This window comes from Zootoca vivipara, chromosome 10 (genome assembly GCF_965207765.1).
Source record: "Zootoca vivipara chromosome 10, rZooViv2.hap1.1, whole genome shotgun sequence".
Classification (NCBI taxonomy): domain Eukaryota; kingdom Metazoa; phylum Chordata; class Lepidosauria; order Squamata; family Lacertidae; genus Zootoca; species Zootoca vivipara.
Genome location: NC_142593.1, coordinates 1146311 through 1165086, shown reverse-complemented (window position 1 = coordinate 1165086; position 18776 = coordinate 1146311). Strand labels below are relative to the sequence as shown.

At 43.0% G+C, this 18776-nt stretch overlaps 1 protein-coding gene across 2 annotated transcripts in view; it reads left to right on the top strand.

Moving 5' to 3' along the window:
* Positions 1-18776, top strand: part of PGM5 (phosphoglucomutase 5) — an 86501-nt gene that overhangs the window by 64628 nt on the left and 3097 nt on the right. The window contains exons 7-11 of one of the 2 annotated variants that reach the window (XM_088653104.1): positions 5354-5469; positions 8339-8474; positions 10157-10340; positions 11129-11263; positions 12006-12421. In XM_088653104.1, the coding sequence (XP_088509230.1) occupies positions 5354-5469; positions 8339-8474; positions 10157-10340; positions 11129-11263; positions 12006-12044 (610 nt within the window). In that variant the 3' untranslated portion in view covers positions 12045-12421. Of the gene's footprint in view, positions 1-5353; positions 5470-8338; positions 8475-10156; positions 10341-11128; positions 11264-12005; positions 12422-18776 lie in introns of those variants that run through there. The other variant, XM_035099518.3, reaches the window with a different exon arrangement.

The following is an 18776-nucleotide window of genomic DNA, read 5'->3' as shown; positions in this document are numbered from 1 at the left end:
TAGCCCTGAGTTTCAGGGCCTGCACTATGAAGATTGCCACCCCACGTGAAATTAGGGGATTTGCGTCCACAAGAAGCAATTTCAAACAGTCTTCCTTAGATGTAACGGTGGACGGGATCAAGAGGAGGAGCTTAGATCTTATTAGCTCATAAATGGGGCAGTAGAAAAAGAAATGTAGGAAGTCCTCTAAGACCCCTATTACTCAGCGACTATGCCCATGTACAATGAATAAAATAATTCATTGTACATGGGCATAGTCGCTAAGTAATAGGGGTCTTAGAGTAAATCCTCTGCAGGAAGGCCGTGGGTATAAAATGGAAACGGGCCATAGTAAACACTCTTCTCAAATTGGGCTCCGTCAGGTCTATCAAGTAGTTGGCAAGTGATCTTACCACTTTCACTTTAGGAGACCACATAGAGTGCCCGGTCCATGACCTCGTCCCTTGTAAGAATCCAGGCCCGGATTTTATGTTGGTCCCAGGATGACAGCGTGTCGAATTCTGGGAGGGAGTAGCGTGTAATAATAGTCTCCATGCCCTTAGACCATGTGTTGCTATGGGAACAAGTTAAAAAGGCTTGCCTGGCTAATGGGGAACCTGGGGCATTTATTAATTTACAATAAAAACTAATAATTCTAATGTGGGCTCTCGCAACAGTGGAGGGGAGGCCCAGTTCTGTGCAGCAACCGAGCCCTTGGGGAGACCCAGTATCTTTCGTGCAAATGAGTTTTGTAGAATCTCCAGCCGTTGTAGTATTTTTAAGTTCCACTTCCAAATTTCAACCCCATACAACACCAGACGACACCAAATTGGGAGGGGTGGCCAATACCCCAGAGGACAAGATCACACTTCAAAATGACCTTAACAGATTAGACAACTGGGCCAAAACAAACAAGATGAATTTTAACAAGGAGAAATGTAAAGTACTACACTTGGGCAAAAGGAGGGGGCAGATTGATTTAGGGCCTTCATAGCTGTAACAATGTCATTGATATAGAAATTGAATAAGAAAGGGCCCAAAAGGCAGCCCTGATTGACCCCTTTGTTCAAAAGGAAAGAATCGGAAAGAGCTCCCAGGGGGCCGAATTTTACTCTGGCAGATTATGAATTTCCATTAGAAGGAGGAGGAGTCTTTTATCTAAGCTTCTGCCATAGCCTATCTCTGGGAATGGAGTCAAAAGTGGAGGTCAGGTCCACGAAAGCCGCGTGTAATTTGCAGTTGAACCTGTTTAGGTATTTATCAATCAGAGTAAATAGAACAAGACATTGGCCAGATGTGCTGTGACCTTTACGGAGGCCAGCCTGTTCTGGGTGGAATAGCTTTGTTTCTTCTGCCCACTCGATTAATTTCTCTAGCAAGAATCTAGAGTAAATATTGTATGTTATGTCCAGCAGGCTAATAGGTCGATAGTTGCGCGGATCTTGCGGGTCCCCCTTTTTATGTATTGGGATGACTATGCTCTGTTTCAGTTAGGTGGAATCTTAAGAGTAGCATTAATAGTGGTAAAGAGAGATGCTATAATAGGGCCCCACAACGTCCGGTTTGATAAGAAAACCTCAGGTGGTATCAATAGCTTTGAAGAAAGACTTTTCTTCCTAATCGTAACATATGCCTCCGTGTTCAAATATTCAATGTTTTATCTCCTCCATATGTCTTATTTATATAACTTGCTTTAAATTTCTCATGTCATATTATTCCTTCATTCAGTAGCTTCAATATTTTTACATGGTGTTCTTTAGAAGTGCCAAATAGTAATCATTTGCTTTTATGTCAGTGGAGTTTGCCTGCTATCTGTAGTGCAAACACAGCTCTATCCCATTCAGTAGACTCCTTGGATAAAGAGTGCTCAATTCTCAATAATGCGATTCTTAACTTATAATTTTAGTTTCTGCTAGTATTATAAAACTAGTGTCATTTAGCCCGTTAAGTAAACGGGCGCTAGCCGGGCGGGAACGGAGGGGAAGCCCTGGGACCGCGCAGGCATTGCCTCTGTCGCCGCCTCCACCGGCGGGGATGTGCGTCAAGGGCCCCAGGCTCCCCTGGGTGGTTTGCTGTGGTGGCGGGTGGGCGGTGTGTGTGTGTGTGTGTGTGTGTGAGAGAGAGAGAGAGAGAGAGAGAGAGAGAGAGAGAGAGAGAGAGAGAGAGAAGCGAGTGGGGCTTCTCCAGGACGCGCTGCCTGTGTGAGCTAAGGGAAAAAGAAGCAGCTGTGAGAGGGAAAAGTTGCGGCTGCACTTCCCTCCAGTTGAGCGGGGAGTGGCGACCAGAGTTTGAAGGGCGGGGGGGCGAGGGAGGGAAGGAGGCAGGCAGGAGGTCTGACATGGGGCAACTTCCTCTTCCCCTCAGAATCGGACTCTCCCCCCCTCCCCAAACCGTAGCCAATTTCCCTCACAATTTTGTCTCCTTTCCTCTTCGGACACTACCCCCCCTTCTCATAATTCCACCTTTCTTTACTTTTTCTTGAGGGGGGAATCCCCAATGGTGCCTTCCATTATGTCCTCTCAACACTATTCAGGGGGGTGGGGAGAAATCCCTCGCGGTCCCTTTCCCTCTTCCCCTCGCGCCGTTAGTCAGGAGGCGAGGCATGGAACGGCGGTTTGGAGGGGAAGCCGTTGAGGGAGAGAGAACCGCATTCCGCCTGCCCTCTCCGGCTCAAGGGCGCAAGTGAGTGCATGGAGACGGGGAGTGCAGAGGGATGGGGCTCTGTGTGCATCCAGTCCCTGTGTCCGTGGGGCACGTGCACAGTAGCAGGGACACAGGGACTGGACGCAGAGACACAGGGACTTTATTATATAGGATGGCCAAATGGAATAATTTATAATAAGAGATTTAAAGCTACACATTAGGTTCTGCAGATGAGATTAAATAACTTTGATGTCAGTAGCTGAAAAGAAAATATGTGATTCTAAAATCTGAATGTTGTGATTTTGTATGGCCATTTATGGCTGCCATATAACCAAAATGTAGTTGTTGATTTGAGTATTATAAATCATGCACAAATTGTGTCAAAATTAAGTCCCACTGAACAAGACATTGGCCAGATGTGCTGTGACCTTTACGGAGGCCAGCCTGTTCTGGGTGGAATAGCTTTGTTTCTTCTGCCCACTCGATTAATTTCTCTAGCAAGAATCTAGAGTAAATATTGTATGTTATGTCCAGCAGGCTAATAGGTCGATAGTTGCGCGGATCTTGTGGGTCCCCCTTTTTATGTATTGGGATGACTATGCTCTGTTTCAGTTAGGTGGAATCTTAAGAGTAGCATTAATAGTGGTAAAGAGAGATGCTATAATAGGGCCCCACAACGTCCGGTTTGATAAGAAAACCTCAGGTGGTATCAATAGCTTTGAAGAAAGACTTTTCTTCCTAATCGTAACATATGCCTCCGTGTTCAAATATTCAATGTTTTATCTCCTCCATATGTCTTATTTATATAACTTGCTTTAAATTTCTCATGTCATATTATTCCTTCATTCAGTAGCTTCAATATTTTTACATGGTGTTCTTTAGAAGTGCCAAATAGTAATCATTTGCTTTTATGTCAGTGGAGTTTGCCTGCTATCTGTAGTGCAAACACAGCTCTATCCCATTCAGTAGACTCCTTGGATAAAGAGTGCTCAATTCTCAATAATGCGATTCTTAACTTATAATTTTAGTTTCTGCTAGTATTATAAAACTAGTGTCATTTAGCCCGTTAAGTAAACGGGCGCTAGCCGGGCGGGAACGGAGGGGAAGCCCTGGGACCGCGCAGGCATTGCCTCTGTCGCCGCCTCCACCGGCGGGGATGTGCGTCAAGGGCCCCAGGCTCCCCTGGGTGGTTTGCTGTGGTGGCGGGTGGGCGGTGTGTGTGTGTGTGTGTGTGTGTGAGAGAGAGAGAGAGAGAGAGAGAGAGAGAGAGAGAAGCGAGTGGGGCTTCTCCAGGACGCGCTGCCTGTGTGAGCTAAGGGAAAAAGAAGCAGCTGTGAGAGGGAAAAGTTGCGGCTGCACTTCCCTCCAGTTGAGCGGGGAGTGGCGACCAGAGTTTGAAGGGCGGGGGGGGGCGAGGGAGGGAAGGAGGCAGGTAGGAGGTCTGACATGGGGCAACTTCCTCTTCCCCTCAGAATCGGACTCTCACCCCCTCCCCAAACCGTAGCCAATTTCCCTCACAATTTTGTCTCCTTTCCTCTTCGGACACTACCCCCCCTTCTCATAATTCCACCTTTCTTTACTTTTTCTTGAGGGGGGAATCCCCAATGGTGCCTTCCATTATGTCCTCTCAACACTATTCAGGGGGGTGGGGAGAAATCCCTCGCGGTCCCTTTCCCTCTTCCCCTCGCGCCGTTAGTCAGGAGGCGAGGCATGGAACGGCGGTTTGGAGGGGAAGCCGTTGAGGGCGAGAGAACCGCATTCCGCCCACCCCCTCCGGCTCAAGGGCGCGAGTGAGTGCATGGAGACGGGGAGTGCGCAGGGATGGGGCTCTGTGTGCATCCAGTCCCTGTGTCCGTGGGGCACGTGCGCAGTAGCAGGGACACAGGGACTGGACGCAGAGACACAGGGACTTTATTATATAGGATGGCCAAATGGAATAATTTATAATAAGAGATTTAAAGCTACACATTAGGTTCTGCAGATGAGATTAAATAACTTTGATGTCAGTAGCTGAAAAGAAAATATGTGATTCTAAAATCTGAATGTTGTGATTTTGTATGGCCATTTATGGCTGCCATATAACCAAAATGTAGTTGTTGATTTGAGTATTATAAATCATGCACAAATTGTGTCAAAATTAAGTCCCACTGAGTTCAATGGGTATTAGGTAAAGGTAAAGGGACCCCTGACCATTAGGTCCAGTCGTGACCGACTCTGGGGTTGTGCGCTCATCTCACATTATTGGCCGAGGGAACCGGCGTATAGCTTCCAGGTCATGTGGCCAGCATGACAAAGCCACTTCTGGCAAACCAGAGCAGCACATGGAAACGCCGTTTACCTTCCCGCTGTAGCGGTTCCTATTTATCTACTTGCACTTTGACGTGCTTTCGAACTGCTAGGTTGGCAGGAGCTGGGACCAAGCAACGGGAGCTCACCCCGTCACAGGGATTCGAACCGCCGACCTTCCGATCAGCAAGCCCTAGGCTCAGTGGTTCAGCCCTAGGAACAGCGCCACCTGGGTCCCTCAATGGGTATTACTTCCATGTAAATTCATATACAGTACATCAGATTTCAACCTTAGTCTGGGATTTGCTAACAAAACTATAATCCATAATAAAGCATGGTATGTGGGAGTAGATCAAAGACCTCGCCTTGATAGAATAAGTTGGCATCTATGCATGCAAACCACTGGACCATCATCATGGTGTGGTGTTATGTGATGTCTTTTTAGGGTGGCAAAATCAATGAAAGTCCCCGTGTATGAAACGCCAGCAGGCTGGAGGTTCTTCTCAAATCTGATGGATTCTGGTCGATGCTCGCTTTGTGGAGAAGAAAGCTTTGGCACTGGTGAGACAACATATGTTCTATGAAGCAAAACTATATCAAATGCAATTCCATTGTGGTTTATTGAGAATTGTACATTTTAATCTAAACCTGCATTGTGACAACCAAACCAAATGCTGCTGAGCAACCACCTATGGTGTCCTCTAGGGTCTCATTTAAACATTGCAGTTTCCTGCCTATATTGGAAAATAATACATGGTAAATGGGCTACTTCATCTTGGTGGCTAAAAATTGTGAAGGCTTGCATTTGTCCATAATCTGAAAAAATCCATTCTATTGCATAATTGATCAGGAATCTGTCAAATGCCCTGGAAAAACTCAAGCTTTTAGATATTTTCAGAAGTACAAACTGAAAGAGATAGCCCATATAAATTCATTTATATGCTTCCAGTGTGTGGTGTAGTGGTTAAGAGCAGTAGACTCGTAATCTGGGGAACCGGGTTCGCGTCTCCTCTCCTCTGCATGCAGCTGCTGGGTGATCTTGGGCTAGTCACACTTCTCTGAAGTCTCTCAGCCCCACTCACCTCACAGAGTGTTTGTTGTGGGGGAGGAAGGGAAAGGAGAATTTTAGCCGCTTTGAGACTCTTTTGGGTAGTGATAAAGTGCCAAACTCTTCTTTACTACAATTTACTCCACTAAGTAAACTTCAGTGTGGACTTTCTCAAAGTAATTGGGGACATTATTTTATGACCATTTACAAGTTACATATAAGAATGAGTCACAAGCTCAGTGAGTTCACTCTTATCAGCAAGCTAGGGGGGAAAAAGCTCTTCTGGTAAACCAAGTTCCCAGTCCAAATCTCAAGGTAATTTCTTTTTTATTTCATACAAAATAAGACAGTTGGATTCTTTTCAATCAGCACCCTAACAACCTTGGATTATTGTTTAGCTATCATGTTAGCTCCTCCACATGCAACTGCTGTCACACTTCTCTGAAGTCTCTCAGCCCCACTCACCTCACAGAGTGTTTGTTGTGGGGGAGGAAGGGAAAGGAGAATGTTAGTTGCTTTGAGACTCCTTTGGGTAGTGATAAAGCGGGATATCAAATCCAAACTCCTCCTCCTCCTCTTCTTCTTCTAACTGTTACGGGTAATCAGCTTGCCATTCTCATCCTATAACACCAAAAATGCCTCAAATCTAACCTCGGTCTTTCAATCATTTATTTTTTAATGCTTTGTTTACCAGCATTAACATGCAATGAAAATATTTTTTTTACATATGAATTTAAAAGCACCCATTTCCCCCCTCATCAAGCATGCCTACACTTCAGTAAAATCAGTGTGTATGTTTTGTTGTTTGTTTCCAGAAAATATTTTCTTTAGTTCATATGGGCAGCTATATATGAGACCTGTTCATAAGGCTGCTGGGTTGAAGTCTCTACAAACATTCTTATGATAGTACAATGGTACCTCAGATTAAGTACTTAATTGGTTCCGGAAGTCCAATCTTAACCTGAAGCGTTCTTAAACTGAAGCGAATTTTCCCATGGAAAGTGGATTGATCCTTTCTAGACGGTGAAAAACACCCCCTAAAACAGGAATTTAACATGAATTTTACTGAATTTAACATGAATTTATCGAGACCGTTGATCCACAATCCCTCTGTTTCTTCTCTCCCGTGGATGTTGGGGCTTGGCTCCCGGCATTTGGAGAGGCTCCGCAGCTGGAGGCCAGTCACGGATGCCTCCGCAGCCCTGCGGATGTCAGGGCCTGGCTCCTGGCATTTGCGGAGGCCTCCGCAGGCCCACTGATGTCCTTGCTGCGCTCGGGAAAGTTACTTCTGGGTTAAAATAGTTCATAACCTGAAAATACGGATCCCAAAACGTTTGTAACCTGAGGTACTACTGTATTTGGCTTTGCATTAGTCATAGTAGAAAGATGAAAGAGTCAAAGTCTCAAACTGATGGTATTGTAGCGTATAATATGCCTAACGTGTTTTAACTCTGTGTCTGCTTGGAATCCTTGGGTGATAGCAAAGTAAAGAGTCAACCCACTAAAATCAATGGACTTCTGATACATTCAACATAAGACATTGGTAAGGCATGCAACAGAGAAATAGAGATGATACAGGATGATGCAAAAAGTGATGAAAGACAGAACAGCAGATATAGAAATTATGAGCATGAAAGCAGCAGCAGAAACCTCAGGAATGACAGAGCACAGAAGTATAGAAAAAAGAATGATCAGTTCAAGAACTAAGTATTTGCATTCTGATTTTTCATAACTAATGCGGATTCTCTGCATTCTTCCTTCACTTCCTACTGTGTGAGATCTTTGCATATTATATGTTAACTTTTCATGCACTCTTTTGTTTTGAGGAATTAGACTATCATGAATAGAATTTTCCTCCATCTGGGTGGATTTCAAATACATCAAAGCTTTTTTCTGAAACAAGAGCTCTGTTAGCTAGTATAACAATAATTCTTAATTCAACATTCATGCAATCCTGTACATTTATTAGGATCAACCAAAATGTCACAAAATAATGAGCAGGTTTTCTAGAACACCGTGATAAGCATATCTGTTAATTTGTAACCTCTGTTTGATGTTTCTGAATCCATCCTAAAAGGTTGTTGCCTTAACGACTTTGGATCAAGTTGGGTTGTTTTTTTAAAAAAAAACAAAAAAATGACCTGAACACCAGGAACACAACTGGAAAATAACAGAGGCTGTACAGATGTGCCATTTTGATTTAACTTCTTGGCCTAAGGTATTCTACTTAACAATAGTATGGATCTTTTCCAGGGAACAGAGCCAAGACTCTAATCCCCCTTATAAAGTGAATTAAGAGCTACTATACACCAAAACCTTTGTTTTCCATCTTCAGTATTATATTTTAACATGCAATGTAATTTTTTATATTTTTTCTCTTAGGATCTGACCACATCCGAGAGAAGGACGGACTTTGGGCTGTCCTAATTTGGCTGTCAATCATAGCAGCTCAAAAACAGAGTGTGGAAGAGATTGTCCGAGAGCACTGGGCAAAATTTGGCCGCCACTACTACTGTAGGTGAGAATGGCTGCTCTCTAGAAGAGTCAGTTGCATAATGCAATGAATTGTGTGTGTGTGTTTGGAGAGAGAGAGAGAGAGAGAGTACAGTGCCTATAGGACCGTATGCTCTTAACAAATTATAAATTATAAAAGTAATCACTCATAAGTAGAGGTGATTATTGTCAAACCACAACCCACAACTTAAATCTACTGCAGATATATGCAGTGCTGATTTGTGTTTTGGTACAACTCCTGCAGGCTCCAGGCAGACATGGATTTGGCATGAATTCTTTTGTAGATTACAGCCAAGGCATGGAGTTTGGTTTAGAATCTTTTTTGGAAATGGAAGGGTAGCAATGCCTTCAAAAGAAAGCAAGGCCAAACAAACTATTTTAATGTGAATGGTATGTTCATAAAACTAGAAAAATTATTAACAAGTCATCTTGTGCCTTTAGGGAAGCAATGTTTAAGAAATGCTTCCATAATTCTAATTACACTTATTGTGTAAAGAGATTGTGGCCATCACCAGGACCCCCATCAGCTCCTGGTAATATTTTGCCCTCTGAGGTCGCTTAGGTATCCCTCTAATACACCCCCATAACTCTAATAAGCTGATAACTTGCTGTCCCCAGTCATACAAGGAAGTTAAAATTGTCTCCATTTCAGATATATTTTCCCAGCCAATGAGATTATGCCAGAAATTAACATGTAAAGCAAGGAATAAAGTCATTTGTCCAAACTGTACTTGGTTAATGTGGATGAAAGCATGGTGCTTTCAACCTGCCTGTGGAAATTTATGGAACGTGTGAGAGCACACTGAGTGGGTGGGCCCAGCTGTGAAACTGTGACGGATAACCCCAAGGCTCCAGAGCCGGAGGTCTGTCTTTAGCCTCTTGCTCAGAGGCTTGGAGGCTCTAGTGCTGGGGAGAGTTTGGGAGGTGGCAAAAAGCCTCCTCAAGGTTTAGTGTGTCAAGAAGTGACCTTATGCCTTAGCAACTTTCTCTATGCATTTTCATAGATTTGTAGTGCATTGTTTTCATTTTTCCTGTCAACTTATTCTCCATTAAACTTTACAAGTAGGACCTGCAACAAAATGTTGCAGTGTGTAGTTCTCCTGGTCAGGATGCCAGCCTGCCACACCCTATTCGAGTCTCCCCCTCCCCCCTCCTGTTTTAAATTTCTCCCTTTCCACAGTGAGGGCTTATCCACACTTCTCTTTGCCCTGCCACTTCCCCCACGGAAACTTGTGCATTGGTGCTGAATCAAAACCAATGGCAATGGGTTTTTCTGCAGAGGGCCTTTTGTTCTGATTTAGCGCTAAATTCCCAGGGGAAAGCAGCAGGGAAAGGACAAAACTGTTTGGATCCTGCCTAGAAAGCCCAGGACAAGCGGGAAACTGCTCAGATCCAGACTCCTTAGGCACGGGGCAAGCGCAAGTCAGCATTTCATGCTCAGTCTTCAGGTCTTGGCTCCCAGCTCCTCTCCCCTTGTTTAGGGTTTTTCCTTTAACATTTCAGCACTTCTACAAACCTTCCTCTTGTGCATGAATGCTGCTATGTTCTCTGCAATCACACTTGAACGCTGAGTTTGCTGTTAACATTAGGCATTGGTGTAGACTGACCCTTGCCATGGAGACACAGGTTTTTAATACATTGCCATTCCACATGTTTCTGCTATTCTTTTAATTCCTTCAATTCAAGATTTGATTATGAAGCTCTGGATCCCAGGACAGCATATTTCATAATGAGAGACCTGGAGGCTTTGATCACTGACAAATCTTTCTGTAATCAACAATTTGCTGTTGGAAGCCATGTCTACAGTGTGCAAAAAGCAACCAGCTTTGAATATGTGGATCCCGTGGATGGGACTGTGACCAAAAGACAGGTATGAAAGGCAAATAAAGATATGTGGTATGAAGACCCCCACCCCAGATTGAATGAAGGTGCATTTCACCACAAACAGAGCTCTTTCTCAAGAAGCTGTCTGCACCCAGTTTTCAGGAATCACCTCCCCAGATCCATGCATTATAGCCCACCCTATTCAACAGTTTCCTGACTCTCAGAGGAGTATATTCAGGGGGTAAGGGTCTGCTGTAATGGGGAGGGAGCAGATAAAACAACTTCCACCAGCCCAGACAGTCTTAACTCTGGATCCAACCAAGTAATTTGTACATGTAAATAAAAATGCTATTAACAGTAACTGAAGCTGTAGCTAGCACGTGGATAGTTTTCAATTGCATAAGTTGCAAACTGGTACAGTACATTCTGACTTAGTATAGAACTATGTTAAATGAGTAAATATAAGAAAGTTTAAGTATTCTTATCTTTCCCCTATAACTTACCATAATTAACATAAGAAGAATAGACAAATTACAATAAAGCAAAAGAACTGTACAGCTGGGAATATGCATACTGAAATTTATCATTCCAGAGCACCACAAAATCTATGCATGTGTTTCACTCTTGTTCTTTTTTCATTCTGCTGTGATATGTTAGTTTAGATAAAGTAGTTTTATTCCATGTTTTGTTGAACTTATTAGAGTGGAGTTGTTCTCTTTTTCTAGTTAGCCAGCTATAAGATTAATGAATCTTCCTGTGAAGCAGCTGTTAGTTGACAGAATGTTCTCAAAAATGCTGTTTGCACCATCTATAAACTGTATTTACTTTTAACAGGGGCTAAGGATAATTTTTTCAGATGCATCCAGACTCATCTTCAGATTAAGTGCTTCTAGTCATGTGCGAGCCACTCTCAGGATCTATGCAGAAAGCTATGAAAAGGACCCCAACAAACATGACAGAGAACCGCAGGTAAGTGCAGTTGGAGATTTATTTTCCTACAAATTGCATGCCTTGTAGGTGAGAGGAAATCAAATGGGTTGGACTTTCCACTGTAATGCCTGTGACACAGAATCATAGAATCATAGAGTTGGAAGAGACCCCAAGGGCCATCCAGTCCAACTCCCTGCCAAGCAGGAAACGCCATCAAAGCATTCCTGACAGATGGCCGTCAAGCCTCTGCTAACAGTTTGCATTGGCTGTGAAGAGGACCAGCGATGAGGATGAACTGTTCCTGGAGATCAGATAACATGACCACACCTGAAATGTAGAAGTTCTCAAGTTCCATTTGTACATGCAAATAGGAGCATTGTTGCTGCTGAAAGCATACCCATATACTGACAGTTCCATGTGGCAGGCCATTTCTGTGAAACCATTCCTTTACGCACTTGCCAAAATAAAATCTCAGTGTTGTGATTCATGTTGACATTGTGAAAATTACCAAGATTGTGTGAGGACAACAAAGGGGCATAGGAAGTAGCCTAATAACAGGTCAGACCACATATACCAGATTGGCTACTCTGAATGGCAGTGGGTCTCCAGAATCTGTAGCAGATGTCTTTCACATTGCCTGCAACTTGATCCTTTTTAAGTAGAAATGCCCAGGAACCAGGGACATTCAGCATGCAAAGTACAATATTTATTTGAATCTAATGTGCCATCAAATCTAATGCGTACCCTGATTTTCGCCGGGGGGTGCCTCCTTTTTTTACAGCCCCCGCCCCGCCACCCAGTGACCCAGAAGCTCCTTTGATGCCCTGAGGACTAGCCATGGGGCTGGCGTGCTCGGGTTGCCTGAGCTCAAGCATCCGCCTCAAACATGGCCCAGCACCTTGTCTTGCCCTGTGCCTGGACTCAACATGGCAGCTGCGTCCAGAAGCCCACTTTCTATTCCTCCTCTGCTTCTCCACCACTGACCACAATGTGGACCCCTCGGGAAAACACACGGCAAGACCGCCCGACCCTGCCCAATGGGACTCATTGCAGCCTCCTTCTTGACAGCATCTGCCCCCACTTCCCTCCAACAGAAGAAGCTACCACCCCAGCCAGGCCCTGTGATGTGGCAGAACAAAGTGAGAGAGCGGGTGCAGATGCCAAGAAAACAGGCTTACCTTTCTCTCTCACACAGTGTACAAACACCAGGTCCGCCTGCATAGAGGATCTGAGGCAGGAGGGAACCACACACTGGCTCACCCCAGAGGAACTTTCCCCTTGAGTTGCTTTCACGGAGGGAGGGAGGGAGGGAGGGAGGGAGGGAGGGGTATGCTAATTATCCCCCTCTGCCTTGCTTTGGGTGCTTGATAGAAACCCTCCCAGGAGCCAAGGAGAACGGTAACAGCTGTTTCCCGACCCTGCACACTTTAAGGAGTAACTCAGTGGGCTACACAGCCTACTTAACAGCAGAGTAAGTCCCAGACCTACTTCTGAGTAAATTAGGATCAGCACCATGCACTGCCGTATTTACTCGAGTCTAATGTGCTATCAAATCTAATGAAAAACCTAATTTTCGCAACGTAATTTGGCAAAAAAGGTGCACATTAGACTCAAGTTGGTTAGAGCAGTTTGCTGATAATGCCAAGATCACAGGTTCAATCCTTGCATGGGACAGCTGCATGGGCTATATGATGCTCAGGGTTCCTTCCAATTCTACAATTTTATGAAATATGGCATATATTCCTCCACAACTATATTCTGTTCTTGCCATATGGAGAAGCCTTCATGTGCTTGCATTTTAAGTACCAGGCGTCCTGCTGTTGGAATGTATTAACTGGACTTGAGAACTGCCTACACGAAGGAGGCTAATCTCTTCACATGAAAAAACTCCTTCAGTAGCACCTTAAAGACCAACTAAGTTTATATTTTGGTATGAGCTTTCGTGTGCATGCACACTTCTTCAGATACACTCTTCACATGAGCAATCAATGGACCTTATAATGTTCAAATCATGCAGAAAAGTTAACATTCCCAAATACTTGGATTTTAAGTTTGAGCTTTCAAATAAAGTTTTGTGTTTATTTCCCACACACACACCTTTTCTACGGTTACTTGAAGTTATACATAGCTTGATGGTAAGAAGGATGATGTCAGGCTTCAAGGAATCAGTTTTCTCCCCCGTGGCAGTAGATAAGCAGAACAAAGGAAAAGGAGTCTTCTTACCAGTTGGAAACTATTATTAGAAATAATCACAGCGAGTAATGGCGGTGCTCCCAGTTAAGTTCCCTCCTCCCTCCGTCCCTACTAATATACTTCACTCCATCTTGTAATCTGAGCCTGGACCCTCTGTGCTTTCTGTTCTGTCACTTTCTGAGCTCTTCGGGACTTTGGGGGAGGGGGGTGGATACTATCCAGAGACTGTGAATCTGTTAACTCTCTCTCTTCTAGTTACAGGTAGGTAGCCATGTTGGTCTGATGTAGTCAAAACAAAATAAAAAAATTCCTTCCAGTAGCACCTTAGAGACCAACTAAGTTTGTCATTGGTATGAGCTTTCGTGTGTTTCTTCTGCTACCGCAGCTGTTCTCCATTCAGTATTTCCCAGCCTCAGCCTTCTAAATTATGTCCCTCTGCAAACCACTATTCCAAATCTATACTGCCTTCCTGCTCCTGAGAAGATCCCACCATTCTCCCTCAGTGCAGCCCTCTTCAGCACAATCCCTGACAGATGATCAGCTTTGCTAGACTGGCATATAAATTGTGGCTTCTGGGTCATCATTACCAGTTAAGGCCATTGCCTGTTTTAGTCCGTGGGAGCAGAAACAGAAAAGTCACATGGCATCTAAAAATCTAATGGTTTTATTTTATTCACCAAATTGGAAGCATAGTTTTTATATATGCCATGATAATAAAGAAGGAATTTTTTTCTTAACTAAGTTCAACCAAAAGTCCAGGTGATGCAAAAAATAAATAAATGCATATAATAAATGAAAAGGAGACCCACTCAAAAGAAGACAATGCCCAGCTAGTAAATGGAAAGCAAGATGAATAGTGTGCACTACATAGCTTTGGCTTGCTAATACAAGCATTTATGCAGGCTTTTTCAATGGCGTTTCAAAATACGTGATTTCAATTAAATGTGCAGTGCCTTGGAAAGTAACCCCCACATAAATGGGGGTTGCTTGTAGTCAGGGTTGTTTGGTTGATATTATCTGAGTGGGAGCTAATGACTTGAAAGATCTCTTCCTGCCTAAATGCAGAACCTTACATTTGTCCCTGTTGAAATTTATTTTGTTAGCTTGGGCCCAGTTCTCCAATCTGTTGAGGTCATTTTGAATTCTGATTCTGTCTTCTGCAGCAATAGCTACCCCTCCCAGTTTGGTGTCATCGGCAAATTTGATGAGCATCCCCTCAAGACTGTCACCCAAGTCATTTATAATCTTGAACAAGAACGGTCCCAGGACAAAACCCTGCAGCACCCCAATTGTCACTTTTTGCCAGGATGACGAGGAACCATTAATGAGTACACTTTGGGTTTATTTAAATAAATTATCCTTTGTTGTTGTTTAGTCGTTTAGTCGTGTCCGACTCTTCGTGACCCCATGGACCGTAGCACACCAGGCACTCTTGTCTTCCACTGCCTCCCACAGTTTGGTCAAACTCATGTTTGTAGCTTACTTAGACAACACTGTCCTCTGTTGTCCCCTTCTCCTTGTGCCCTCAATCTTTCCCAACATCAGGGTCCCTTCCAGGGAGTCTTCTCTTCTCATGAGGTGGCCAAAGTACTGGAGTCTCAGCTTCATGATCTGTCCTTCCAGTGAGATTTAAATTATCCTTTAAATCTATTTAAATAAATTATCTTTATTTATCCTTATAGTCAACATGGTTGGGATCAGGTTGTACATCAGTGGCTAACTGGAGCTAATTTCTTCTGCTTCTTTCCCTATTTCCTAAATAGAAACTAAGAAAGCTTGTACTGGTATGCTGTAAAAGATTTTAGGCCTACAGACAAAAATCTTTACTATTACAAACCTTTGCTTTTTGCCTATACAACTTAAGTCGTGTTAAATTACATCTATGTGCACATCACACAAGTTGATGTTAATTAGCGTCTTCATTTGTGACATGTTTCCATGGTAGGAAGGAAGGAAATACAAATATGTCAAGATTTATGTGCTGATGAGAAGCTTAGATTCTTCCCCTTTCTATTCTTCTTTGCTAGCATGCAAATCTAAATTAAAATTCAACATTTTAAAAATAACTTTCTGTCAAGCCAGTTTGTCTGCAGAATTACATAGCTAATGCATCCCAGTGATTCGCCACAATAATAATACAGTTGGGAAACATGAATACCAAAGTCCAAGCAAGTTCTGTATTCCTTGTAAGGAAGAAATGGGAAGCAGCTTTGAGAGTCCTCTTGTATTTATAAACAAAATCTGCTCTGTTCTAAAGAGGAGGGAGCATTTCAGCAGAGTGCTGCCAACATCTGCAAGATCATACTTGCTTTACAGTTTTGTCAACTGGTGAGAAACTTTACAAGAAAATCCTTCTCAGGCGATGAGAGGGCAGTGTAGTACCTGAAATTTGGGTTGATCCTTATCTGCAGAATAGCTATCATGATTTACACCTTTGCTCTTAATGTAGATACTGAGAAATTGATCAGATGCTATTAAAAAAAACTATATAAATGCTAGTTAGCATAAAATGCTGATTACTGAAAAAAGTATGTTAAAAGAAAGGTTAATTATCTGCTGCACATAGCACTTTTTATTTCAAATTGCTGCCTCCCACACTTTCTCCTCCCTCCCTCCAGATTTTATCACAAGCCCTCGTTTTTGGAATATATCTGATATGAGAAAATCTGGATTGAGGGGAGGGGAAAGTGATTTAAAGGAGAACATAATGTAGACAATGGAGAATTCATGTAGGTACACAAAACTATCCACATTAGAGAACAGTATGAATGAGTCCTTAGAGAGGTGAGGGAGGAAGCAGTATTAAAAAGAGAGAGGACCCTGGAGTGTGAAGCAGGTCGAAAGTAGCAATGGGCAGATCATTCTTTTTGAATCTGCTCACTAAACCAGTGCTTTATATAAAAACAATAAACCAACATGAACATTTGTATTTAGGTACGTTTTATATCACATAAGGTGCTTATTCATCTCATTCACATATCGCTGAAATTCTCTGTCCCAGTTTCATTGGCGAATTGTTGCTCTGGCTTTCTCGTAAGCTGCAGCTATCAGTGCTGTGGCAAAAACCCCAAGCCTTTTAGCTTTTCGTATAATGTAGTTTTCCATTTTTATTGATAGGGATTGCTAGGGTTAAGGGTGCCAGCCCGACAGGAAAGAAGATGAGTTTTATCCAGTAATGGATCTTCAGGATCCATATACGAGCGCTAACGGGATTTGACCAACCTCCGAGCGGACAGCTATATTAGACACACAAGAAGGGATCCCTAGTAGGGAACGATAAAACTTGGTTTGAAAGATTTCTAAGGGTTCAAGGTTTTGAAAGCTGCAGATCTGGGAGCCATAAGTCAGTGGCGTGTGAAATTGATACTTGAAATGCTTTAGCCATGTATTTCTTTTGAATTTCATTTCAATTATGAGTCCATTTATGAACAAACCACACGGAAGCAATTAGCAAGAAAAACACCATAAATTAAAATATAAACTTACTGTAGCACTTCCACTTTTCATAATACTCTTCTTCACAGTTGTGTGTAAGCTGCCCGCTTCTGATTTGCAACAAGATGGAATGTCTCTGGCCAATATTATACAGCTGCAGCCGTGTTTCTTTTCTACTCTCAGGCTAATAGTGCACATACAAAGTTCAGCTGGCTGGCAGCAGATCCCAGCTCCCCATAGTGGGAATGAAATCCTATCATAATTGTAGCATTGAATTAATAGGGTTGCTCTGTTGGGTGTGTTACTGTTGGACTTTGTGAGAAAGAGTGAGATCAAAGTAGAGGAGACAAACGCTTAATGTCTTGCAGATGGTACTTCAAGTAATCACAACTGGCTCATGCTATAAAGTCTTCTCATCCCCAGTAGAACTTGCAAATGTAGGATTTCAAAAACTGGCAATGGCAGTGCTTGGAGATTACTGTTGTTGTTGCTGCTTTTCATTTAATCATCCCAGGAGACCATATAGTTTGTGTATTTACATGGGAGAATTCCCACAATTTGTTCTACTATTCAAAAAAAATTGAACCCTTTTTTCCCCCAGAGGACAAAATATGATTAGTTGTTTTACAAGCCTGTTCTGCATGTTGATCATAAAAGTACTTGGCACATAAAGTGGTGTGTGTGTTGGTAGTGGAGAGAGCCTGCTCATTTGCACAATACCTTTGAAAAGCAAGCCAGTGAGGTGTTGCTGGCATGATATCCTCAACTTGATTCCATGCAATTCCTTGCTAGCATAATTGACATCGCATAAGGACTGCCTACCTTTTTCACACCTCCCACATTTGTGTCCTCAAGTTACATCCCAGCATGCTGTTCATCTGGGGCCAACCTGGCATTTTGATATTATACCCAAGCCTTCTCCTACACAAGAGCTGTGTTTCTGGCAGAACAAAACATAGAGAGCATTCTGGGTCACAAATAGAGCCCCAGCAAATAATGTAGCTAGCTGTAGTTGCCATACACCATATACAAAAAGCTATCATTGGCTTTTTGCTACTGAAAATCCTTTCCTGATTTTAACATGAATTACAAAAACCCTGGTAGCTCAGATCTGTATCTACACAATCCAGAGAAATGTGAAACACTTTAGATTGCTAAATTACATGGATTGGAATTGCTGAAACACCCTTAGCAGTGTGATTCTTTTCAGCAGACCTTGCACCTTAAGTGAATTAAACTAGAATAATTACTTACAGTTTCTGGAGTTCAGAGGCTTTATTCATGGAGGAACTAATTTCAAGATGAGTGGGAGGGAGGGAGAAAAGAACAGGCATCTTGTCTCAACAAGTTGGGAGAGGCCAACAAACAAAAATGGCTTTGCTTTTGGAAGTAGAGTTAACTTAGATAAAGAAGCTTACAAAGCAAGTACTGACCTGATTGCTAGGCAGGCAAACAGTGCCCTCATGTGGTTTAAAGTAACACATGCATTAACTACAAACTCAAGAAAGAAATGCATTTGCTTTTCGCCAACAATCCTATGCTTTCTGTGTTCAGCTAAGCGGATTAAATCCTAAGTAACTTGCAAGTGTGATGGAGTAAATGGACTCTTTATCTGGCAGGGGAAATTTGTAATATTTGGCATTACAAATGCATGTCTGCCCTTGTGGAGCTGTGTGTTACTGTAATTTTATGTAAACATACTTTGTATGTCCATGAACGTCCTGCTCTCTTATGCTGTAATCCAAACTGACAGGCCCATGTTGTGTGCACAGCCCTGCTGGCTGACTTGGAATCTGCAAGCACTTGCTGTGCCAGCCTGCAGCTAGAGCAGCAATCAATCCAAATCAGACCTGATGCTGTCACAGGATGGTAGGGAGGCTGGCTCTGCACCTACAGATTCCAGGCTAGCTCAGTCCATCCAGAG